Below are 27,342 nucleotides of genomic sequence, written 5' to 3' on the forward strand. Positions count from 1 at the left end.
GCGCATGTACTACATGAAATACGTACATCGGCTACGTTCAAAAACGTAGCATTGGTGACGCGTATAGTATTATGTAGCTTACGACACGACGCGATGCTACGCCGGTTTAAAATGGTCAGTGTTGTCGATCAAGCTAACATACCGTGGTGTGAAATGTCCAGTAGAGCATTAACTATGAAATCTTATTCTTGAATCAAATATCGAGCTTCAATTATATATAATCTCTAATTCCATTATATTAAGCGAGCAGTTTCTGTATATCTGTTCAAATTTTTATATCTTGTTATTTATGTTCAACGGATCTCGAAAACGGCTCTTAACGATTTTTAAAAAATTTGGAACATAGTAGGTTTATGATAGAATAAGTTCGATTGCACTAGGTCTTATCCTTGGGAAAACTCGCTGAATGACATCAAAAGGATAATTCATCCTTGGCTGAAACAGCTGAGACTTTCGTTGTCTATGGATAGTAAAATTAAGCGAGTGATTCTGTGGAAAATCGAATATCGCATCCCCGAAATTCATAAGCTGACGTATAGCCAGCTGTAAAATATAAACACGATCATTTTAGAGAATCGTGTTCTGTTTATTAATAAAAAAAAATATTGGGGCACCGAGCTTCGCTCGTTATTTATTTATTGATAAACAGAGCACAATTTTTCAAAATGATTGGGGAAGGACAAACTGGCACAGCCCAAAACTGTTTCTTCCCCGAATTTTGATTTATACACTATAAATGGTCCAAAAAGTAGGTTATGAGAACATATAGCAGATAATAATACGCTGGATGTTGAGGGACAAGGTGCTCTACCTGCATAGCTCAGCTGTTCGGCGGGTTGCCTATGTAGTTCCTTGCATAATCTACCGCAGTATGACTAAAATTAATCATGTTTGTTTAATAATTAATATTGTACATTGTCTATTAATTTGGATGAATCTATTACTAACAAACTCCCATTCACAAATGGTAGGTAACATCTATTCATGGCATTCATTTTATAATGTAATACTAGTGACTCCCTGGGTTGGAGAACTCGCTCAAGAACTGATGTATTGTAATCTTTGAAACCCGCAACTTTCAATTATACAGAGTTGATGGAAATCATGAAAACAGCCAAATATTTCTCTTACAATAATTGACCGAGCGAAGTGAGGTCTAAGATTCAAGTCGACGGTTTGCATTTCTCTTAATGTTGAAATGTTTGAATGTTTAAATGTTTATATGTTTTTATGTTGCGCATTTACAGCGAAACGCGGTAATAGATTTTCATGAAATTTGGCAGGTATGTTCCTTTTTAAATTGCGCGTCGACGTATATACAAGGTTTTTGGAAATTTTGCATTTCAAGGATAATATAAAAGGAAAAAGGAGCCTCCTTCATACGCCAATATTACCGTAAAAATCAGACTATAGAATTATTCATCATAAATCAGCTGACAAGTGATTACACAGATGTGTGGAGAAACCTGTCTATTGCTGTATTTCCATAAGGTGTATAGTTTCAATCAGGTACTTGTGGATGTAAATACGGCGTGAGGTATACTGTTCACAGAACTACTAGTAATTTGACAGTAGATTCTATTGGAGATTCTATTTGAAATGAAAAATTGATCTTCAAATATTACTCTGTCGCTTCAACATCTTTAATCCTTATATGAATCCAAATTCATGATACATGATTTCAATACAGAACTCCAAAAGAAAATAAATGGCAGGAACCGCACATCAGTGGCGGATCTACGGGGGGGGCTTTCGGGCTCAAGCCCCCCCCCCAAAACGCCTAAATTTTTTTTTTGTAAGAATGTAAATTTTATACAAATATAATTAGTTTGAAGCTGGTAAAGTATATTCATTGGCAAGAATGACCTAATTCCACTACTACGTCTTCAATTGTATGATATCCGTTAACGTTTTAATACTTTGAATAAATACTTAAAAATAAATCCTTTTCATATTTTTAATCTGTCTTTTATTAACTTTAATGTATTTCATTATTAAATAAATAAACAAAACATCCTGAAAACTTTTACTGTGAAACACACGTTTTTACTCCATAAAACTTCAACAATTAACTTCATTAAATGTAAGCCTTTTCACAAAATTTTCCCCTGTTCAGCCCCCCCCAAAATAAAATTCTAGATCCGCCACTGCCGCACATTGATATGTATCAAGCCGTATCATTTTGTTGAAGTAAAAGTTGTGAATGATGTTTAGTCCAGTTAACGAAAGATTATAGAGGGAAAAGTTTGGAGCACAATTTTGCCCCCCAGCTCTTTTAAAAATAGTAAGGGGGTAAACATATCAAGCTTCCTCACTCTTAACCCCTGTGCTAAGGGGGTGATGGTGGTTTGAAAGTACCATATTTTGATTTTTTTGCACATATCTCAAACAATATGAGTTTTTGGAATTTTTTTTCAAATAAAAAATTGAAGCTAGCAAATTAGCCTACAAGTTTCATTTATAAGATTTTCCATATTCTTTCAGTTTTCTATGTAGTTCCTTGCATAATCTACCGCAATGTGACTAAAACGGCTGCAACAATCGCAGGGAGATGCATAAAATGATACATTAAATTAAAGAGGATGTGATGGTCTATGAGCTCATGATAAGCACGGATTTTTTCAATCAATCGTTAAAAAGTTATAAAGCCAAAAAGATGAAGAAATCGAAGCCGGAACGGTTTTTCTTCAAAATGCGACACCTTCGAGAGCTAATACCTGGAAATCTTAAAGAGATATGGAAAAATGTTACGGATGAAACTAGGCTAATTTGTAAACTTTAATTTTTTTATCCGACTAAAATTCCCGAAAGACGCATATTGTTTGAGATATGTGCAAAAAAACCAAATATTTTACTTTCAAACCACCCTCACCCCCTTATCACAGGGGGTAGGAGTAAGGACTTTTGATCCTCCTTGAAAGAACTGTGGGGTCAAAAATTGTGTTCCAAACTTTTCCCTCCAACCTTTTACTTTCCTTGCCCTATTACCATAGGTAAGGAAAGTATTGCTTTCCGAAAAAATTAAGGTACCCCAAGGAACACTAGCGTGAGGTGATCAATTTTGTGTGTGTGTGTGTGTGTGTGTGTGTGTGTGTGTGTGTGTGTGTGGTGTGTGTGTGTGTGTGTATGAGTGTATGTGCGTCTGTGTACACGATATCTTATCTCCCAATTAACGGAATGACTTGAAATTTGGAACTTAAGGTCCTTACACTATGAGGATCCGACACGAACAATTCCGATCAAATGCAATTCAAGATGACGGCTGAAATGGCGAAAATGTTGTCAAAAACAGGGGTTTTCGCGATTTTCTCGAAAACGGCTCCAACGATTTTGATCAAATTCATTCCTAGGAAAGTCATTGATGAGTTCTATCAACTGCCACAAGTCTTATATCTGTAAAAATTTCAGGATCTCCGCCTCATTTATGCAAAGTTTGATTTTAGATTCCCAATTATCAGGCTTCAGATACAATTCAAACAAAAAAAATTTCAAGTGGAAAAGATTGAGCATACAAATCTCTACAATTAATGTTAAGTAGTATTTTCACCTAAAATTGAAAATAAGCTCGAAATTAGAGAAAATAAGATTATCCAATTGCAAACTGTTGATTCTATTAAATCATTCACTATGAAGAGATAGCAGACTTCGTGTGTCTGCAGCGCTATTGTCCTGTCACCAGCTGGCTCAGATCTTAGAAAAGTAGACTTGAGATGCGCGGGAACACTAGCGTCAGTTGATCAATTTTCATAACGGCAAGGAAAGTTGTGTGAGTGCACCACACCAGATTTTTTTCTGAGCATTCGTTGCCTGGACTAGTTATATAATCAGCTGAAATCATGTTTCAGTGCGTGTAATTAGCGCTCTCAAATTGCTTCAGCTGATCTTCTATCCATATATATATATATATATATATATATATATATATATATATATATATAGCGAATAAGCGAAATGGCACTCACTGACTGACTGACTGACTGACTCACTCGCAGAACTGAAAATCTACCGGACCAAAAACGTTCAAATTTGGTAGGTATGTTTAGTTGACCATTTAGAGGCGCACTAAGAAATCTTTTGGCAATATTTTAACTCTAAGGGTGGTTTTAAGGGTTTAAAGTTCGTCTTTTAGCATGTATATTCTACTTATTCTCTTAATTATAATTGAAAAAAGGCCATACCATATGTTAATATAGAACTATAATCTAGAGAGAGTACCTCTTCGAAACAGTTGTTAACTGGTAACTAAATTAATAATTTTGTCAGGTTGGCATTAAGTTGAGTTGACTTTGTTAGGTTGGCACCAAGTTGAAGATTGAAATGCACTTATCTCGGAAAAATTTATTGGGCACTGCTACTTCAATCGGAGCTATTCCTGGGAATATTATATTACTAGCCGTCAGGCTCGCTTCGCTCGCCATATCCGTTTAGCCAGACGTTTAGTCTGGACCCCCGACTGGATCGTCCTAACATATGATAAAAATGCTCAAATGAAAAATGCAGGCGAGCGAAACGAGCCTGCTGATCTCACTCTTGGACGATCCAGTCGGGGGTCCAGGGGGCGGAGCCCCCTGGTTAGATGGATATGGCGAGCGGAGTGAGCCTGACGGCTAGTGTTAATATAAATGAATGAATGAATGGAAAACCTGTAGTAATTGCATGCAATGCAAACAATCTTCAGCTGACTAAATGATAAATTAAAACAATTTTTTTCTTATGCACTTTCAATGTTATTCTCATATCATGACAAAGGACGAAGGACTGAGTAAATTTTGTTGTCCAACGAACTTGACCTGTAAAAAGGTTCGAAGAATAAGGGCCGGTTCCCGAGCTCGGCATTTAGCTAAGTTGTAAACTTTAAATAGCTGGAGTCAGAGAATCGGCTTTTCGAAACGGGACGTAGTCACAGACCACGTTTAAATTATATTTCGAAAAACTAGAAAATTGAATACAGAATAAAGTAGAGAGAAAATAGTATAAAGTTTCAGCTATTTTGAATTATTTAGAAATGTTTTATTCCGTCAAGGAAAAACGCTTCCAATTATAGAAATGAGAAAATAAAGAATATTTTGCTGCAACTATTTACTGCGACTACGCCCCGTTTTGGAAAGCCAATTTTCTGACTCCAGCTGTTTAAAGTCTAATGAGAACTTAATCCCAAGCTCGGAAACTTAGTGTTCAAAATTTGAAGCTGATTGATCAATTCTTTCTAAAGTCATTGTAGAACATACAAAGAGACGGACAACGACTTTGGCCCTCAGTAAGTCAAAAGTTAAAACTAAACTACCCCTCTCATTACCAAAAGTTTTTTAACCAGTACACTCCCGTGTTATCGGATGGGCACGTTAAACTGTCGGTCCCGGCTGAAGTATGACAGTCGTAAGGCCCATTGACGGCTTAAATTATATATTCAGGCGGTGGAACATTCCCGAAAGGGAACTCCCCACCAACAAAAGCCATACGAATTTATTTATTTATTATGTGAAATGAATAAATTGCTTTAGGTTAAGAATTCAAACTTGAGATGAAATAGATTCATTTGCTCGAGTTTTGCTTCAATATTTGGAGTACAGTTGAGACATTTAATTATACTATTTTACAATTCAATAGTGAAAATTGACTAAATCGGTGAAATTTTAATTTTCTTTAACCTTTTGTCTTCTGTTATTCGAAGGCTCTGTCTTACTAAATTGTCAACCATTTGTACCATGAATGATGTACTGGTAATATAGAAGCCACAATGTTCCTGTTTGGTATAAGTTAAAATCGAAATACTTTTTTGTGTAAAATATTAACTAACACTCATATTCTATTGCGGTGACATGTGACATGCTAGTGTTGTGCATTTTCAAGCCCAAACAGAGGCAAACAGAGTCTTGGTTTGGGCTTCAGACCAAATTTTTCTAATGGGTTTCAAGTTTCTTCAAAAACTTCAGTCTCTTTGAGCTTCAAAATGTGCAATAACAGGACCAACATGTTGGCACAATAAAACGTTGGTGTAGTGTTAATATTCTTCACAAAAAAGTATTCTTATCCCAACTTATAAGAAGTTGTGGAAAAAGAGAATAGATAACAAACAGAAGATTTTTGTTTGAATACTGGAATCAACTGATTGAAATTGATAGATACGGTAGAGGTATAGTAATGGTAAGACGTTTACTGGAGGTTTGAGATCTCTGTTTCCATTATCACACATTTGTATCACAACTTGCATCTCAATATCTATGTTCAGACTTAGAATGTCTGAGTAGCTGTTAAGTTGCATTACTGATCCCAGTCCCAGAGCTTTGAAATAATTTGAATAAGGTAGGCCTGATACTGGATGCTTGAAAGTAGGTTGTGCCGTACTGGGAGTTCTGCAGTACGGTACTCACTCTCCAATATTTGCAGAAAGGGTGCGCTGAAGTGATTGACTATAGCAATTATTGGCGAAGAGTAGCCTACTTTGTGTGATTGTTCTGTATGAAAGGAGAAGATAGTGTGATGCAATTCATGAAGATTGCGTTGATCAATATTGATTGAGTTGTTTTGCTAATTTATTCTGGGGCAATGCATAACAGTAACCTATATTATCATGGGAAATGTACAATTTATTGTAGATGAATTCATCTATTGTCCACAAAACGCGGATTGGCTATTGACAAAAGTGGTAGACTATATCAAGTGTTCTCAGTCGAAACGTGAAGAAACTCCTGGATTGAATATTGAATAGTTGCAATATATTGGCTAATATTTCCAAGCTCGTTCCTTGCTCGCTACTATATTAAAATTTATTTATACTGTCATCACTCTTAAAAAAACATGTTTCCCATTCAACCTATGCTGACCGTTTGAAATGAATCTCACTCGAAAGGGGATTAAGTTAGATGAACTGTCTGGCTCTGCTCGTAAAAACGATCACTTGATAGGAACGAATGTTGGACTGATTTCAAGAATTTGTAATAAGGTTTTGTGCGTGTGCTTCTTCGTTTTTCCAAGTATTTTCTCAGTATTTATTATGAGTATCTATTGAACAGTATCTAGTACTTATAACTGTGTTTATCAGAGTTAATTTCTGTTGAAAATTTAAGAATAATTCAATAAAAACAGATATTCCAAACATATAATTTATATTGTTTTGAAATGGACTATAATAGCTAATGACCAACTTCATAAAATGTTCAATAACAATTCAATGTTCTTATATTCTTATATAAGAATAATATTATGCAGTATGCAGTCTTGATAACCCGGATATGGCCTAGTGTTAAACATCACCATACTAAGCAATATTACTGTGATCTCAACAGTCCTAAATTCGTTGACTATTAAAACTCTTTGCATAGAGATGTTGAGTGGCCTCCTCGGTCACCGGACATGTTACATTGTAACTTGAATGACCTTGAGGTTTTGTGAATGAAAGTCATACATAATTTTGCTCCTGGGTTTTGGAAGATTTTGTGTTATACATAGTCACGGATAAGTACAAATTTTGTATTAATTTCATTATTAATTGTTTCTTGATCACGTTTTATCATTTTGTTTTAGATTTTAATTCTTAATTCTATTTTATAAGCCAAACATCGTTTAGAGGTTATTTTGAGGTTAGGTTTTCGAGATTTAAAAATAAACATAGATAGTTTACTTGACTAAAATTATAACCTAATTAAAATCCTATCATTTATAAATCAATTATTATTATTGCAAGTAATATAATTTCTTAGATAGGAAGATGAGCTCAAATAGAACACCGAAGGTTATTAATAGAAATGTAAACATTGCGGGAGTACTTACGCGTTCCCAAAACCAAAATTCAAAAACGCCAAAACCAAAAACCCCAGTTCCTCAAACTACTTTAGCCGAAAAAGTTGCTCAACTACAAAGTAGCCACACTAATTTAAAAACCAATTAGAAGTAACTCTAAAAACGTCTGAGGAAGAAAGGTTAGGGATGGTAGAAGAAATTAAATCTTTGGAACTGATTATAAAATTACAAGATGAAGACCATAAAAAAGAAATACTAAATCTAGAAAATCAATGTAGTCTAATGTCGGAGGAAATAAAGAAACTAAAATCTAAATTTGATAATACTAAATGTATGATAGAACCTCCGTCCAAATGCAAAAAAATAGAATCTAACCTAAATGATGGGAAATGCTCTGAAAATGGTCGAAATAAAACGTACAGTGAGGTTTTGAAGACAGCAACCAAAAATATAGCTGAGGGAAATAAAGATAGGAAAGGGAGAGTTCTGCTACTGACGTCCAGTCATGGACGTGATTGCAGTGATCTCCTTGATAAAAGATTGAAAAATAAATTTGATGTCCAATGTTTTTTCAAGCCAAGTGCATCAATTAATGCAGTTGTAGAGTCAGCTAGGGAACAAACTAAAGACTTTGATGAAAATGACTATCTAATTGTACTGGGTGGCTCAAATAATATAAATGAACCTAACTTGAATCATCTTCCTCAAGTAACAGAAAAAATCAAGGAAATTGTGCCACTCAGCAAAAAAACAAACTTAATAATAAGTACTATTCCTAATAGGTTTGATAGGCCAGAGTTAAATGAAGCAATCAATTCGACAAACAAATCAATCCATAATACAATCAACAGCCTAAAAAATAAGAATTCTAAACAGCTGGGGATTTGTTTTCTAAATGAAAGGCTGAAAAGACATAACTTCACTAATCATGGGTTGCATCTAAATCGATCTGGCAAAGTAATATTTTGTAATAGATTGGCAGAGCTGATTGAAAGCCGTTTGCAATCCTCTGGTTTAAAAACAGTCAAAAAAACAAATAACGATTTTTTAGTAAATTGGCTCAAAACAGGGAAAGGGAAATAGCTACAAATGCTAGAGATAGAGTAGCACAAGATGGTAAGGTTTTTAGTATTTATCATCAAAATATTCAGTATCTACGCAACAAAATTGACAGATTAGAAGTATTTCTCAAACAGGAGGATCCTGACATTGTTATTTTCACAGAGCATGGCTTAAAAATAAAGGAAATAAATCAAGTTAGGATTCCAGGCTATTCACTGAGATCGGAATTTTGTAGAATAGCTCATAGAAGTGGTGGTGTATGTATATTCACTAGCAATGCTAAACATACCCAAACTTATGAACTGGATTTTGTTAAGAGATTTTCTGTTGAGATGGATTTAGAGGTGACGGGACTAAGGTTAAAAATTGATGATCGATTTGAGGTAGCAGTGTTAGGTATCTATAGGTCACCAAATGGAGACTGGCAAAAATTTTGTGAGCTGCTCCACACACTTTTGGAAATTACAACCGCTCGTTTCACAAATGTTATAGTAGTAGGAGATTTCAATACCGATTTTGCCAGGCAGGATAAAATGACAGAGGACATTAGAGATATTATTAATATGAATAATTTAGAAATTAAGGTCCACGAATATACAAGAGTAACTCGAACTTCACAGACAATTATTGATAATATCCTCACAAATATAGAAGGTTGTAATGTCAGGTTAGGTAGCTCAGATCTATCAGATCATAACTATCAAATTTTAGATGTTAAGTTGCAGGGCCAGAATCCAAGCAGAAAAAAAACTTTTGTGAAAGAAATTCAGCAATATGAGCTAGGAAATATAAATTGTTTGAAGCAGGAACTGCTTCAAGGAAATTGGAGTAGTGTTTATAACAGTTGTAACCTAAATTACAAATATAAGCAATTCATTGATACTCTAAGATTTCACATTAGTGTATGCTGTCCAATAAAAAAAGTCAAAGTAAAAAGTAAATTGGACAAAGTAGATGAATGGATAACTGAAGATATTCTTACTCAAAGAAATATTGTTAGGGAAGCCTATGAGGAATTTAAATTAGTGAGGGATGTTCCGAGTGAAGTCAAATACAAATGTCTAAAGAAAAACTGTGCAAAAGAAGTGAGTAAAGCTAAGTGTAAGAAAACAGCTGAAATATTAACAACTAGTACCAATTTTAACTCTGCTGTTTGGGAGGTAATTAATAGAAATAGGAGAGCAGCTCAAAAAGATACAGTTACTAATGTCCCTAGGATAATTGATGAACATGGAAATTATATGGATGATAGTATAGACATTTGTAACTTTTTCAATAAGTATTATCAACAGGTTGCATATAATCTCCAAAAGTCACTGAACACTAATACTTGTAATACAACTACATTAAATGCTGAGCCAATTGAAAAGGTATTTAAATTTCATCCATTATCAAGAGATGAGTTGTCAAGAATAATAAAAAATTTGAATAACAAAAAAACAGTAGGATTGGATGGGGTCTCAAGCAAAATTTTAAAAGAATGTGAAAATGAATTACTGGAACCTTTATTGCATCTCCTTAATACTTCACTAGAGCAGGGTATTTTCCCTGATGATCTGAAACAAGGAAAAATTTTGCCAATTTTCAAGAGCGGTGATTCTGAAAGAGTTGAAAATTATAGACCCATTAGTATTCTAAATGTAATAAGTAAAATTTTTGAAAGAGTAGTTTTAAATAGGCTATTGATGCACCTGGAAGAAATTAATTTCATATGTGATGAACAGCATGGGTTCCAGAAAGGGAAATCTACTAAGACTGCAATAGTATCCCTTGTTGAAAGACTAATAGATATAATAGATTCAGGTGAGAAGGCAGCCGCAATATTTCTTGATTTATCCAAAGCTTTTGATTGTGTGAACCATAGAATATTATTGGAAATACTAAAAACTGTAGGTGTGAATGGTATAGAACTAAAATGGTTTGAATCATATCTCATAGGTAGAAACCAGTGTGTTGAGCTTACCAAGGTGGATGGGAATGAAATAGTAAAAATTAAATCTCAAAAACTGGAGGTCCAGGCTGGAGTACCTCAAGGCTCAATTCTGGGTCCCTTACTGTTTCTGTTGTATGTGAACCAATTACCAAAAGAGTTAAAAGATCTCAGAGCTCTGTTGTTTGCTGATGACACATCGCTTATCTTTAACAATTATTTATTAGATAGTCTAGAAATAAATGCTTTTACTGGAGTACAGTCAATTGTCCAATTCTTGAAGCAAAGGCAATTAACAATAAATAGTAAGAAATGTCAATTCCTACAATTCAAAAGTAAATATAATTCAGTAGAGGATAGAGAAATAAATGTGTTTGTAGAGGAAAATGAATTAGACCAAGAAGAGAAAGTAGCATTCTTGGGAATTTTATTGGACAGGAAATTAACATGGCATCCTTACATTGAGAGGATATGTAATAAGATATCATCTGGGGTATTTGTCCTGCGGCAGCTTGCTAGGCTGAAGGATAAAAAACTACTGTTAACTGCTTACCATGGACTTATACTATCTCATATTAGGTATGCTATTTTAGTATGGGGTAATTCATCTCAACAAAATATGGACAGGGTGTTTAAGATTCAAAAGAAGGCACTCAGATGTATAGAGAAAGTGAATAGGTTAGACTCTTGTAGGCCTTTATTTAAAAAGCTTGGTCTATTAACTGTGCCATCTTTGTATGTATATGAAGTTGTAATGCATGTGAAAACGAGTGGTGTGATCCAGAATTCAGATGTTCATGAGTATAATACGCGAAACAGAGCAGATTATCATATAATGGGTCACAATAGTAGGTTATTTGAACAAAAACCAGATTATATTGGTAGGAAATTTTATAACAAGCTACCTCAAATCTTGAAAAGTAATGATGATTTGAAGATTTTCAAAAAACAAATTAAAAAATATTTAGTTGATAGAGCTTTTTATAGTGTTCAAGAATTCCTTTCAAACCTAAACTAGGTTGAACTACTTAGTGTTAGAATTATTATGTAATAACATGACTTGTCTTATACTCCATGACTGGAGTCTTTAGGACGTAATCTTAAAAAAAAAAAAAACAAAAAAAAAAACTATTTTTTATGGGATACCTAAAAGCACGTGCATACATCAACAAACACATACACTTGAAGCTCCAAATGAGATAATAACAAAAGGAAATCTAGTGAACAAGGTTTAAAGTTTGCCTCTGTGAACTTTCTGTTATGGTTTCGACGACAAAAACTTACTTGCTAAAAGCATGAAGCTTGGAGCATGCTTGTGATTCAACTTGATGGACGCTGATAAGAAATTGAAAGCTGAAGCATACTGTTTAGAATGAATGTGCACCAATCCCAAGTTGTATAGAGTTTTCCAGTCCAATGGAGCAAGATAATTTGCCCGTTTCAAGCAGCTTATAGCCTGAGAAAATAAATTTTCTTAATTGTTTGAAATGTGCAACAACTGTACGGCAACAACTGTAACAACTTAGATACATTTCAAAGACATAATTGATTCATTCAAAAGTAGCGGATTCAATAGGAGAAAGTAGAACGATCATTTCAATCGCACTGCTAAAAACTTTTCATGCCTCACTAATACGTATAAAAAACCTTTTGAGATTCGTTCGATTAATTTATAAAACACTTTTTCGTAGCATAAACATTCATAGTCTAATGGCTAAGACTATCTCATTTCCAAGATTGATTTTTGAAAATTGCTAATGAATTTTGCAATGGTGTCACAATGATGATAAGCTTGAAAGCTCCATTAGATGAAACATAATATCTTATGTTCAACGGCTAAAGGAAATGTGGAATGAGATCTTGTATAAAGTCAGATAGTCAGATCAATTTATCAATTCTTGATAATAATCATAATACCACATCCAATTTGATCTTGATACATAATATCTCATCAACACTCAATGAAAAATCTCAATGCAATAGATTAATACCCATTCACAGCATGATGGCGAAAAATGATTATTTGTGTGCAGTTATTTTATGATTGATCATTTAATCGGTTATCGGTAATGTCATCATTAATAGATGCATTACAGTATTTGAATTTAGAGAAAGCATGATATGTATATGGAATTTTGTCAGGACTATGGGATCTATTTTGTTTGTAGGATGATTTTCTTGAATTTACCAACCGCAACATATTTCCTTTTGCCGAAAAAGCACATGCCAACATTATTCCATAAGGCTGCGGATTCCGGCAAATACTGAGCAGCCACCTTGTACTTTGCCAATGCCACATCGTAGTCTCCATTTTTCTGCAACATGAAACATATTCTCGTTTTTTACTGTTTTATAAAATACAATCATGTATTTTATATATGCGTCCATGAGGTTTCATCAATCATAATCAAAATGTTATAATTTTCTATCAATTTTAAGGTTTTCTGGTTGATAAAAGACATATTTTGTTTGTAAATTTATTATTTTTTAAATAACCACTTATATTTTTGTAAAAATAGTGAAATTTCTATAAATATTAGGGTATTTACCTTCTAATCGATTATATTCATCTTAAATGAAAAATATTACTGTTTCCAACTCCCGTAGCAGTTTGATAAGATTTAGTCAATCGTGTAATTGGTACATTCTATAACTAGCAGCACAAGGAGGAGAGTGGAATTTTTGAAAAAGTTATGTTGTTTTCTTTTGCAAATGTTTAGATATTAATTCCATAACTATTCAAAATGCGATGAGACTAGGTACTAGACATAAATGCAAATATCGGGGTACCGAGCTCCGCTCGTTATTTATTTATTGATAAACAAAACAAAATTCTTTAAAATGATTGGGGAGCGACTATTATGCAAAGCCCAAAACTGTCTCTTCCCCGAATTTTGATTTATACACTAAAATTACTCCAAAAAGTGGGTTATGTTCCATTACTGTTCAATTTCATTTTACTTGAATTCAGGTCCAATTTCCAGTTCAAACATTCATGAACAGAAAAGCTCCAATTAAGATTATTTACATACCAAATTGAAAAACAAAATAACACTCACTAATCACTTAAAACTGTAAAATAATGATTAACTTTGAAAATTCTGATATACTTTAATTTTGAATGATATATCATGTTATGTTCAGTTATTTACCCTTCAAACTCTTAAGGTCTCTCTATCTTTCAGGTCGTGTTTATATTTTACAGCTGGCTATACGTCAGCTTATGAATTTCGGGAATGAGATATTTTGATTTTCCACAGACGCATTCGCTAACTAACTTTTTTATCATTCACAGACGACGAAAGTCTCAGCTGTTTTTTCAAGGATGAATTTTCCTTTTAATGTCGTTCAGCGAGTTTTCTCAGGGATGAGACATAATGAAGTCGAATTTTTATATCATAAACCTACTATGTTCCAAATTTCGTGAAAATCATTAGAGCCGTTTTCGAGATCTGTTGGATATAAATAACTACATAACCATACAAATATATACAGAAATTGCTCGCTTAATATAATAGGATGGCATGGTGATTTCTATTATAATAATATTATTGATATTCCTTTTAAAGTATTAAAGACTCCTTGTGAGCTGAAGATATGAGCCTGATAAATAACTGAAATTAATATAGTGTAAAGTGAAAGATGATAGCCTCAGCTAAGTAAATCACTTACCTTTTGATTACATGCATAGCACACTACTATTGAAATAAAAGATTGTGGGTATTTGTAAAGTGTATGTCAATAAAATGTCTACAGATGGCAATTTACTGAGATGTTGCAATTATTCAAATGCTGATGAATTAATAATTATCAATAGAATGTGTTTACCTGAATGATTGATCCAGCAGCTAATAGCGATTTGGTACATGTCTGTTCATGAGCGAGTGCCGATCCAAATTTGTCAAACGCCGATTGTGGATCTCCCCTGTTCATTTGCAGAACGCCAAATTCAGTGTACAAGTCACTGCTGGATGGATATAGTCTGAAAATTGTGAAAAGATATTTGAGTATTATTATAAAATCAATTGTATTGTTAATAGGCTGTAGTCAAAAGAAATATTTCTATTACATAAAATATTCGGTGTACCGTACTGAATCAAATTTTATTGTGAAATAGTTTACAACTTTGAAAATTAACTGGAAAATTGACGTGTGAGAAACAATTATAACCCATATTGAAAAATCAAAAAATAATTATCATGCAACAAGGACATGAAATTACAAAAATAATTAATGAAATACCCAACTACAGTAATTGCAAGTTAAGATATAAATAGTTTATCATTATTTTTTTTACTCTGAAATATTGGATAAAATTCTGAACCTATATTCAAAATATTCAACAAAGTCGTGTAATTATGCAAATACAAGACTATGACCTACTACTTTTTATTCATTTGATGACAACAAGCTACAGAACTTCTTATGATTGTCTCCTTCACGGATACAGCAATTCAAATTTTAATGTACAATGCAGATAGAGTAAGATTTTTAATCTTCTCAACATTGCATGCATCTTCAACTCATCGAAATAAAATAACTCTCTTGAAGTCCGAAATGAATTAATTGAATAATGGTCTTACTGCAAGGCTACAGTATAAATCTCAGCAGCAGCCTTCAAATCACCCAGCTTGATGAAGCACTCAGCCAAAGCGACATACGACTCTTCAGTCTTACCAAGCTGAACGGCTCTGGTCAGGTATTCTCTCGCCTTGTCATATTGTTCCAAATTCAAGTAACATCTCCCTGCAATTCATTCATAATATTTTATTGAAATATTTATGAATCATTGGAATATTATTATAATGAAACTTTTCGGAATATTGGAATTTTGGATGCAATCATCTGGTTTAATCATAATCAATTGCAATAGAACTAAGTGTAGGGTTAGCCTACCGTAGACTACTATCATTAGATAGTTTTATATATACGCGTATAACTATACTTCTCTTTTGACAATTGGAAAAATAATTTCAATTATTTCTGAGAAACTTCCACCCCCTTCTATCTTTTAAAACAAAAAAATCTCCAACATGTCAAAAATTTCATGTTTTCTGCTCGACATTGACGAACATAATCAGTAAATTGAAAAATAATTATAGGTCGGATAAAAATGATCCAGACACCAATAAAGAGGAGACATTTTCCCGTTATTTTTATATAAATTTCTCACGCATTACGACGCCCCATGATTCTCAGAGAAGTGATATTCAAAAGAAAAATCAATTTTCGCATGCTTCCAATTTCATCAAAAAAGTTAAATCTTCTTTTAATCCTTTAACCCTGAAACTTTTTTAGAACTACTGGGATATCGGGGATCATATTCTACATCCAATTCTGAAGTTAAATTGGAAATTTTAGAAAGTTGCAATTTTACACGATTTGGCAACCCTCTATAATTTCTTCGGATGCAGGTCCAAGTCTCAACTTATTTTACACAGACTATAGAAAAACCAGCCGGGACACACATATTTTGGCGGCCAGCTGGTGTACCACTTTTGTCACCATCCCAGCTACCGTTGGGAAAGCAGCATTGGTGTCCCAGGCACAAGCACCACTCTGGTGGCTCTCTGGTGTTGCACTGGCTTGCCAATGTCCCAATAAGGTAATAAGGTACAAGTCTAATAGAGTAGCAATCAAACTAGTCAACATAGCAATGCTTGTATTGAAATCAAGGCGATGTGTGTGAATTCACCTAAATTGTAATAGATAACTGGGTCAGGACTTTCTGCTATTTTTTCTGCTTCCAGGTATCCTTCAATTGCGAGTTGATATCTTCCAAATAGATATCTGCAAGAAAAAGTATTGTGGTATTGTTAAGTGTTATAGACGAGGTACCGTATGTAATAATTCATTGTATGATAATGTAACTATAAAACACTGAATATCATAAAGACTGAGTTTTGATAAAAATTGAATTGTCATTGAGAATGACAGAGCTCAATGTTAATGATATTTACACTTGAAAATCACCTACAAACAAATACTTTCTATTTTGAACATCATACACTTTCCAGGCTATATTCGATATTTATAGATTATAATATCTAATTATTCTTTCCAGAGTGTTTTGTAGCTCTCTGAGAATAAGTTATTACTTCTTCCAACAATATTGTAGGCCTACTCGTCAATGTAATCGAATAGAGTTGTACCGGTCCTAGAGTTCCACAAGTAAAGATTATTGTTATGGGACTGGATTTTATATCATAATTCATTGGTTCCATTCCACTTTTTTATTGATAAAGAAGAAACGTGTTATTACTGAGAACCTTCCAGAGAATCTCGAAGTTTTTCCTTGCTTCTTGAAATGAGTCCTGAAAATCACATTTTATCTCACTCTATATCCACTGTCCAACTCTATAAACACTGCAATTATTAGATTGAAACTAATAGGTACCAGTAGGGTTTAATACATAAACCATTTGAATATCCATTCAAATATTATAGATAATAAGATCATGGAATTTCCATAAAGCATAGCAATGTTCATATATTTTCCACACTTATTCACATTATTTTTATTTGTATGAGTGAAAAATCTAGAGATTCATAAAATATTATGTAATTGATGCTGAAAACATCTCATGAAAGACTTATATTTTCATCCTGAAGAGTACCAGAATTAATATGTATTTCCCACTTACAATGATCTTGCTACCTGTTTTATGTTCTCCACATTTTTTGGATTGAGAACATGGCATTTCTGAAAACATTCCAGAGAATCTTGAATTTTTCCCTCGCGTCTTAGAATGAGCCCCTGAAAACATGTTCATCAGAAACAGATCAATTGGAAAACTGTGCTAATGGAGACAGAAATTTAAAAAATAGCTTATATGGATAAATTTCAAATAATTGAATATTTGAAAACAAACATGTATTCACGATTTTTGCTTGGTTTAGAATACATACACTACCACTTTCTAGTTTCTAGATTCTCATTAATCTAAATATGGTGTATTCATACATAATTAATTTTGATGATGAAAAAATAATTAAGCACGGTAAGCCTTTTGCATTTTTGCTCATTTATAAAATAAGAGAGCTTATTTAATTTGTATGGATAATGAATCGCTGGTTATCTCAATTCTCAAACTCAATTTGGAGGAACAAAAATCTGCTGAAAATGTTTATTTTTAGGTCTAAGATACTGGTTAGATTATCCAAAACAAAATTCCTAACAAATTGAAGAAGATAAATAATAATACTTATATTGATAAGGTAGGCGTAGTGAAGCAAAGTAATATTTTAGAATCCTGAATTTCTCTACAGAGTACCTGTGAGTACTGTACTGTAACGGATTTTATAAATGGGCTTGCTAATAGATTTTATTTATATCAAAATAATAACTCATGAACCTTTTTTTTAAAAGGAGGTTATGATGAGCGGAATAGGGGCTATTTTCAAAATACCGGAGAATCGAATTAGGAAGTTTGGTGGTATTCGGGATGATGATGGATGTAAAATATACTAGGAGAGTGGAGATGGGTAAATATAATTTGAAACTGGCAATGACAATAAAAGATGTGATTTTTGTACTCACCGCTGTAAACAACGATTTGCCTACGTGCCGTGTGTTACCGTAATATGCGTACTACAACTCCACATTTGCTGAATAGCGAGTATGCAGTTGGCTGAGACAAACATGTTTTTAGGCAAGAGCTGCCTTATCTGCTAGTTGGCAGATAACATGTAATGTTGGATTAGTTTGGCACTTTTATTTAAAAAATCTATTGGTACTAGCACTATTAGGGATTGCCTACATCTTCTCTTGATTTTACTTGATTCTTTCAATATTTTTAATTCTACGAAAATGGATTATTACAGTACTTACTAAAACAAAATTTGCGTATTCATTATATCCTTTTGAGTTTTTTAATTCATCAGAAATAATATTTTTGCACAATTCAAATTCTTTCCTGATGAACCGCTTATGGATAATCCAATTGCGTGATTCGATTGGTGATGACTCGAATCCTGAAAAAAATATTTTAATTACTTTATGATCGAGTCAAAATATATAACTTGACTACTGTGCAGTGAAATCTCCCGATAATTTTAACTCAAAACTCCGGAACCAGAGGAAAAATCCCAATACCAGTGAATTGTATAATTATTGTATATTCATTACCTTTCACAGGAAAGGCAGATAGGCACATTCAAACTTCGGTAGATATTATGAAAATTCATCAATTTGTAGTTTAATTTTATGGGAAAGTGGTATCGACCCATTGAGGAGAGTGAAATTGATTATGGAAGATTGATATTATTCAGAGATACAAAATGTTTCAGTATGGAAAGCCTAGTATTGAGCCAAAATTCTGTGGTCCGAAAACGTTGTGTAGCACAATTGTAAACTATAACCAATTTTGAGAATCTTGAGAATTATCAATTTTACCAAAAGTATTTGATAAGAGAATGAATTAATGAATTAAATCACAATCACTATTAAAATCTATATTCACTGATTTTATGAATATATCTATCAACTATAACAGCTATTTTTACTGTTAGACCTACTGCTATTCAATATCCATGATATTATGATGTACCCTCTATGTACAGTTTGTAATAATCACATTGACACTAACTTCCTAATGGCATTCTATATCTTTTTAATTTTAGTTGGAAAATTGATAGATGAAGTGGTGCGGTATGCCAAAGTCAGGAAATCATCCAGTGATTGTGGAGAGATAACTTTTACAACTTTACAATACTGTCATATAATAAAAATATAAATACCTTTATAATATAAATTATTTTGAGCCATCGCAGGTGGCCTAGAAGTGCCGGATACCGCTCTGCTGCCGGTTAGAACAGCGCCATTCATTGCTGCTTGGTTCATTTCTGCAAAATGGTGACTTCAAATTATTAGGAAATATAATTTCCTCAAAATGTCCTACCCAGAAGATAAGATACGGAAATAAACGGTTAGAACTCTATTACACCAAGTATACTGTATACAGTGTACTCTGTACTGTATGCATTCACCATTTCATTGTGGGTATAGTTAGAAGGCCCGTGTAGAAAAGGTAGAGATTTATCATTTCACCAAAAAGTGCAGCTCTGGTCCTCTAGTTATAAATTTATTTAATGAATGAATTAAAAGAAATACGCATTCTCGTGAAATGTAGGTGTATATTATGTGTCATCAATAATCATCTTCAATATTTTTTTCTCTTCTGTGTACATTATTTTATTATTGTAGATTGTAAACTTTTGTACAGAATACAGTATTTCACTCATGAAAAAATGTGAAATATTCTGGTTTAATTTTCATTTGATTTCTATTGTTAAAATCTAAGGTTAGTTCTATATTATGTACTGTACCGTAGGCTACTTGATTATTATGATGAGACACGAGATTAATAGTTTATTTCAAAATCAATTACCAGCGAATATATTATTTCAAGTTAAATGAGTTATAGTTAAAGTAGCCTTTTTATTGCTGTCAATCATTAAAAAATTTGTGTTGAGTTACCATTAATGTGATACGGTACATATTACATTATATTAGCCTATACTGTCGTAGGCTATAGTGTACTGATACAGCATAGTTTTAAACTGATCTATGTTTATATTATTGAAGAAATTGACAATACCGTATCGTAAATATTTTTATTTGATAGCCTACTCACTGTTGGAAATAAATACCTGAGCTCCTGAAATATAGTTTTTGATCGAGCTAAATCATTATTACATCAACACTAATAAATTATTGTTAGCCTCAGTACATAATTTAGTAGTACATGGAATACGTACGGTAGGTACTGTATTATCAGTACATATATTTTTGCAATAAATTTTTTATTATGCTAAGAGCTGTGAACGAAATTTACAACAAGTTTTACAGACAGATCTAACACAACAGAAAATCAAGATCCACAATCCAGGAAAATGATGGGGTATAGTAAGTTGAATTATAACATGCTACTGGTGTTGTATTGTTTCCATTGTGTACAACAGTGTGGTAACTATGGCAACCATTGCCAACAATAAAGACTACGGTACGCATGCGGGCGCTGACTTATTTTCGCTCTGTTTCAGTTTTACGGTATGATATATCGGAAAATGGTACCTGGGTCTTCAGAAAATACATACTAGCTTAATAAATATAACTAATTTTCCAAGAAACGGACAAGCAAAGGTAAAAAGCACTATATGCACATGTGAAGTTTATAAGTAGGCCTACGGTAGCCTTTATACTGAACATGTTCTAGTTACCACCCAAAAAGAAGATTGATCAAAAACATTTTTCTATCAGTATTCAAAATCTAATACAAAAAAGTGGAAGGTGTCACATATAAAATGTATTGATGGGTACTATATATGCATACTAAAATTGAACTTATAATTATATTTACGGTGACATTTACAAAATTAAACCTGAAAAAATCACAAAATATGACTCATATTTAGTTGTATCAATGATACTGAAATTTCAATCCATTAATCAATCCTTGGTGAATCACAGTACTATTTCGGCTATTGAACTGAGTTACTCAGTTATGAAAAAATATTGCTGAGTTTAAAAAAGATAAGTAGCCTATGACGACAAGAGGAATAACTAACATTCGTGATCTAAAATATCTTTATGCACAGTGAATACAGAGTATTCACAATTTTTTCAAGTGTATTTCAACATTTTTCAGTAATTTGGAAAGAAATAATTCAATTAAAAATTAATAAAAAATCAATTTTAAAACCATAGGTTCATAAGATTCCCCAGTTCTCTCAAAATAATAATCGACAACATAATAAAAAGGTCGAGGTATCGTAAATAACAGATACGTTTTTTATATTGTGCTGATAAGGTTTTCGCACAGGCATTTTTGCCCAAGTAGACAATTTTCTTAAGTTATTTAGCTTGTTGTATTCATTATATACTGTTATTTTATGTTGTTTGTATTGAAATGTCTTTTCCATTCATCATCCGAAATCATGTGCAATACAGCATTATCTTTTTCATACCTATTGAGAGAATTCATTATTTTGTAAGCGCATTGCTGCCTACCATGTATATCATTTTCTATGACACTAATGAACCTCTCCCAGGAGTCTTGTTGAGCCTTTCTCACCAATTTATTTGCAATGTTTCTCTTTTGCATATAATAGTCTCTAGTTTCTTCCGTTCTCTCCTGCAAAAATATAAGGTGGGCCTTTTGTTTTTCATTTATGACATTTTTATATCCTGGTTCCAAACTCTGAGTTGTTTAAAAATAATCAATTATATTTTATAAGTGAAAAAATATATTTCTCAATAATTCCGTTAAAAGCCTAAATAATTACATTGTTAAAAGACTATCTGGCTACAGAGCAAAGCAAAAAAAAGATAGCTCTATCCGCTTTGTTGAATGATAGACAAGGATAGCACTTGCTAACCATAATTGCCATTATAACGTGGACTTCACTATAGTGTGAGTTAAGCCGTAAAGAATTGATTAAAATAAAAACGTTATTCGCGCATGCGTATTACGCCGCTGTGTTATGATCAGATCTGATGGTCATGTCAAAAATTCCACGTTCTATTCTATTTCTAGGTTAGGATTAACAGTGTTGTCCGTTATGTGTTTTTAATTTTAACTTTTTATTATTTGGAAATTTTGTGCTTCATTGTCTCTGTTTCCGTTATTTTATAACATTAATAGTTCCATTAATTTATATAATATTAGTCTCAACAATAACATGGATTAATTTCAAATATATCAAAACCCGCTTTAATCCTAATTAATTTCTACCATACAAAGAAATGTTTGCAAAGAATCATTTATGAGCGAAATAATAACAATCCAAGGTATGTAATTTAAAATAATCTATAAAAATTAGAAAATTCAAAAGTGAAATAATAACTCAATCATACAAGTATGCAAGTTTGCAGAAGACAACAACAATAAAGCCTAAATTTAGTAGGTTCTTTTTTATTTCATTAATCAAACAAAACGTTGGGTATATTAACGTGTATGTAGGTATTCTCATTCTTTAGTAGCCTAATCAGCTCAAATTTGAAGTTTTTATCTTAAAGTTGCAGCAAGCGTCGCTTGCCTTATCCGTCTAGCCAGCCAGAAGGCTTTACCCCTTGGACCCCCGGCTAGCATCCAGAAATGAGACCAACATTTTTCATTTACGCTTGCTTGCTTCAGTCAAATAGTCAGAAATATTTTTTGTGTCATTGTCTGCTGTGTTTGTCCGTGCAAATCTTGGAAGGTTCAACACAATGAGTGACTTTTTGCGTCCTCCATTCTCTCTACATGCATGTACCACTGCATAATGTTTTCTTGCATCATCTTTGATATTTCAGTAACCTACATTCTGTCTTTGATTCCGTATTCTATCCCTTCTAAAGTATGTGAGATATTACTTTTATCATTAAGAGAACCCCATTTTTCCTTCCACAGTTTGTAGCACGGACAGAGAGGTTTATCCTGCACACATTTGGATGTGCCGTGTCATTTCACTTTACATTTATTTTTCCAAGGGCAACTCTTTACGAGTATTTTTAGCCCAGGTGATAATGATGAGGGGATGAATGACAATGCCACACAAACGCTTCCGTTTGTGAAGATGGATGAATGAGAGATTATGAAATGAAATCTTAGAAAGAGCACCCAGCTGACACAAAATGAGAGTGAAATAATAAAACCCAAATCACCTGACAAATCCACAGTAAGAACCACTTGCTACTTACTACTCTAGTCGAAACTAATACAATTCATACCCTCCACATTTATGCGTCATTAACAGATTTTGTTAGACTTCTTAGTTTTAGGCAAATTTCAGTTCACTTATATCCGAATCTATAAATTCCTTAATTGTGTAGAAGGCTTTCCTTTTCAGCCATGTCTCTAAAACTGTTTTGATTTTTTTTCGAGGGACGGTGTGGGAGCTGGGGTGTAATTTATTAAAAAGGTATTTATTTATGATGCATAGTCCTGGGGATGTATTGATATTTAATTCAATAAAGTGATGTTTACACAAGTCCATCTGACGAAGGCCAAGCATGCATCTGATAGCTTTCTTTTGGCACTTTAGCACCCGTTCAGCATCAGATGCATTCCCCCATAGAAGATTCCCATATAGTAAGTGGGAGTGGAAAAAGGCAAAATATGAGAGAAGCATCAGTTTATTGCTTATTGAGTCTCTTAACTTGAAAAACAGTAAGGTTTTACGGGCAAGTTTCCGGTAGTATTTCAATATGTTTATGCCAGGTCAACTTTTGATCCAAATAGATCCCAAGCAGTTCAACACTTTTGTTTCCTTTGTTTTTTGTTTAAGATCAATTATAATTTCTTCAGTTTTCCCTTGTTCAAATTTGGTAAATCAGCCTGAAACCAAAGGGACGATTTCTCCAACATTTGGGAGTTTTGAACAATTTCTATAGATTTGTAAGCATTGTGTCGTCAGCATAAAGAATTGTTTTACAAGGGAGAAAATTTGGGAAATCGTTTATGTAAATTGTGAGTAGTAGTGGTCCCAGTATTGAACCTTGAGGGACACCTTTTTTATAGGCATGGCATCAGAAACTTCATTGTTTTTTAATGCAATTTGGGTCCTGTTTTTTAGGTATGATTCAAGCAGGTGACTTTTTTGTACACCATAGTGTCTTAATTTCCTTATTAGAATATCATGTGAGATTGTGTCAAAAGCTTTGCTTAGGTCTAACAGGGTTGCACCAACGATCTTTATATACTAACAGGGTTAGTATAATTATATAGATCGTTGGATTGCACAAGTGTGTTGCTCATTCTTGAAGCCTCTATGAATATCTGAGACAACTTTTTCTACTGCTTTCACTGTTGATCTTTTGGACCTAAATCTATAATGCGCGTCACTGAATAAATCATTGCTCTCAAAAAATAAATAGAGTTGGGCATGCATACAGTATTCTACTATTTTTTATATTATTGGGATGAGCGAAATTGGTCGGTAGTTATTTGGGTCTGTCTCGCCGCCCTTTTTGTACATTGGTCTGGTAATTGTTTTTTCAGACATTCTGGGAATGCTCCCTGCTTCAATATTTTATTGATTAGTATAAGTAGGGGATGTAGTATTTCTTGTGAGATGGAATTGAAATTTGATCTATTTAGTAATATTCTGACTTTGAGTTTTTCAGTTTACTTATTGCTCTTTGTAGAGTTTTTTATCTATTGTTTGCCAAGTAATGCTTTTTTTTCATTGGATTCTGTCACTAATTTTAGTTGGTCAGAGTTGTTCTTTATTAATGCTGTTGGGGAGATTTGTTTACTCATGTTTGAATTGGTGACAAGCATTTAATGTATTGGGGGATATTGGAATATTGTTTTGAGCCATCTTTGTGGTGTTGATCACTTCTTTTATTACTGTCCATGCCGCTTTGCATTTGTTTTGAGAGTTGAGAATGACGTTATCATTTGCTGTTCTTCTAGCTGGCCTGGTCTCATCCTTATATAATCTGTTTAGTCTATTGTATGGCTCTCTGTATGCTTCATTTTCTTTGAATTTGTTGTAGTATAAACCATTCTATTGAGGTGAGGGGTGTACCAGTTCTTGAGTGCTTGTGGTTTATGGTTTGAGCTGTTGTTCTTTTTCTTTTTAATTTTTGTACAACACTCATTGGAATCTTTTAGTAGGGTATTTAAGAATAATTCAAATGATTCATGCACTGATTCATTATTTATGGAAAGCATTTCAGCCCAATTAATGTCACGTAGTCTGAGTCTTAGATTGGATATGTTGTTATCTCTACACTGTAGAGAGTATTTTGTACTCTCTTTTCGGCTTTTAATGGAATTTTCAACCATAAGCTGTCATGATCTGAGAGTTCAAGTTTTGACACTTCTGTAGTTCTAGTGACGAACACATCTCCGTAATCACACAAACCAATATACCTGCTGACCAGTAAACAATTTTGGAACATTGCAAGGCAATAGCTGGAGAGGAGTGTTGACGCGACGCGTTAGAATGCTGCTAGGTAGTGGGAGTGATTAGTGGAGGATAGAGCATCGGACCTCTCCGTCTTCGAGAAAGAGCCGTGTTAAAAGTAATATCTCACAGACTTTAGTTACTCCGTAAGTCCACCTCAGCATCTTTATTTCAGTAACCAGTCCATTCAGTGACTTAATTTCATTCCATTACTTATTAAGTAATAATATCTAGATTACGCTACCTGAAACAGGCACGCAAAGGTTAAATAAAGATGGATAGATGTTTTTTTTAATTGCACTTTTTGCAACATAACTGAGATAAAGACAGATAATACAGATGAGGAGATAAAATTAGGCTTATGATTTCGGAAACTTTTGTTAATGAAATAAAAACACAAATATATTGTGACAAATACATTGACTTGACAGTGACTCAGTCGAAACTTTTATTTATTGAAATTCAAGAGGGGACGGTTTTGGGTTCAGCCTGTTGTCTTCTCCTAATCATACCGTTAATGATTTGTGCTCTTATTTTTAATGAATAAAGTTTCAATGAAGGATTATAAAAAATTTCAAATGAGCATAATTTCAGGTACTGATGGCTATTAAGTTTATTATATCTAAGTTATATAGAACGCTTTAATGCATTAGTAAGGTTTTACGACAAAGTGTCAGAAACTTTTTATACTCTACTAGTACATCACCGAAAGTTGAATAGTTGTCTGTCTGTCCATACGAAAGAGGCATTATACATGTGCACATTGAGAGGGTCGGTTAAAAAAGAAGGTCAGATGATTAACACTATTTTGTAAAAAAAAATACTTGAACTGATTATAGATTGTATTTATTTTATAAATGTTTGTTCTGTTTTATTTTTCAGTTGGCCAGTGTGGTAATCAAATTGGAAGTGTATTTTGGCCATTAGCCTTGAAAGAACATGGATTTGGCAATGAAAACAAACTACATCAGAAGAAATCAATTGCTAGTAATTCACTTCACAGCTTCTTCCATTGTCCTTCCAAAATATCGGAGTATTCTACAATTGCCGACTTGAAAAGAGGAAACGTCAAAGCTAGAGTATGTACATTTCTTCTGTGCAAATTATGTTCTAGTATTAATATATTTCCACATAGCTAATGACTGTCAATGTGTCTGTTATATTGAGCCATTTTAAGTGCAACTTGCGCTAGAATATACGTTAGCTGTCTTTGGAAACTATGTAAATCGGGCAAATATGGAAAATCCTACTGCATCTCAACTGTTTCTTTTGACTGCTTGAACAACCTCTAATAACAGCCACCTCTAAAAAAACGCCCTATTCAAGGGAGAATGACAACATCGCACAATCTGCATATCAGTCCACGATGTGGAAAGTCCAAGATAGATTGAAATGCATTGAGTGATGCAGCAGCTGACAGCTGCTTGAATCTTCTTTGAAATCTACTTTTAGTGCCGGTTTCAGAGCTCGGGATTCAGCTAAGTTCTAGACTTTAACTGGCTTCAAACTCTGGAGTCAGAAAATTGACTTTCCAAGTTAGAGCGTTAACGTAGTCGAGGACTAGACCCTGGAGTTTAGAGATCACGTTAGCCCTAGAGTTTATAATTTTGCTTTCTGAGTGAAGGGGTTATAAGTCCAGGACTTGATTTAGATTTTCACCTCTCTCTGAGTCAAGGATTTATCACAAAATCGTTAAGTACAGAACTTGAAACAGC

General features: G+C 33.3%; 2 protein-coding genes across 5 annotated transcripts in view; one reads left to right on the forward strand and one right to left on the reverse strand.

Annotated features, from left to right (window-relative positions):
* LOC111049658 (Bardet-Biedl syndrome 4 protein) overlaps positions 1-27,342 on the reverse strand; it is a 69,089-nt gene that overhangs the window by 748 nt on the left and 40,999 nt on the right. For 2 of the 4 annotated variants that reach the window (XM_039421422.1, XM_039421423.1), the window contains exons 2-9: positions 19,472-19,576; positions 18,564-18,706; positions 17,377-17,489; positions 16,428-16,522; positions 15,316-15,478; positions 14,561-14,714; positions 12,925-13,047; positions 12,017-12,188 (exon numbers count right to left, since the gene is read on the reverse strand). In XM_039421422.1, the coding sequence (XP_039277356.1) occupies positions 12,017-12,188; positions 12,925-13,047; positions 14,561-14,714; positions 15,316-15,478; positions 16,428-16,522; positions 17,377-17,489; positions 18,564-18,706; positions 19,472-19,574 (1,066 nt within the window). In that variant the 5' untranslated portion in view covers positions 19,575-19,576. Of the gene's footprint in view, positions 1-12,016; positions 12,189-12,924; positions 13,048-14,560; positions 14,715-15,315; positions 15,479-16,427; positions 16,523-17,376; positions 17,490-18,563; positions 18,707-19,471; positions 19,577-20,383; positions 20,863-27,342 lie in introns of those variants that run through there. The other 2 variants (XM_039421420.1, XM_039421421.1) reach the window with 2 other exon arrangements.
* The window catches only part of LOC111049663 (tubulin epsilon chain), a 47,851-nt gene continuing 42,760 nt past the window's right edge, over positions 22,252-27,342 (forward strand). Inside the window, exons 1-2 of the mRNA XM_022335796.2 lie at positions 22,252-22,523; positions 26,510-26,706. Of these exons, the coding sequence (XP_022191488.1) occupies positions 22,499-22,523; positions 26,510-26,706 (222 nt within the window). The 5' untranslated portion in view covers positions 22,252-22,498. The remainder of the gene's footprint in view (positions 22,524-26,509; positions 26,707-27,342) is intronic.

Source organism: Nilaparvata lugens, chromosome 2, assembly GCF_014356525.2.
Source record: "Nilaparvata lugens isolate BPH chromosome 2, ASM1435652v1, whole genome shotgun sequence".
Lineage (NCBI taxonomy): Eukaryota > Metazoa > Arthropoda > Insecta > Hemiptera > Delphacidae > Nilaparvata > Nilaparvata lugens.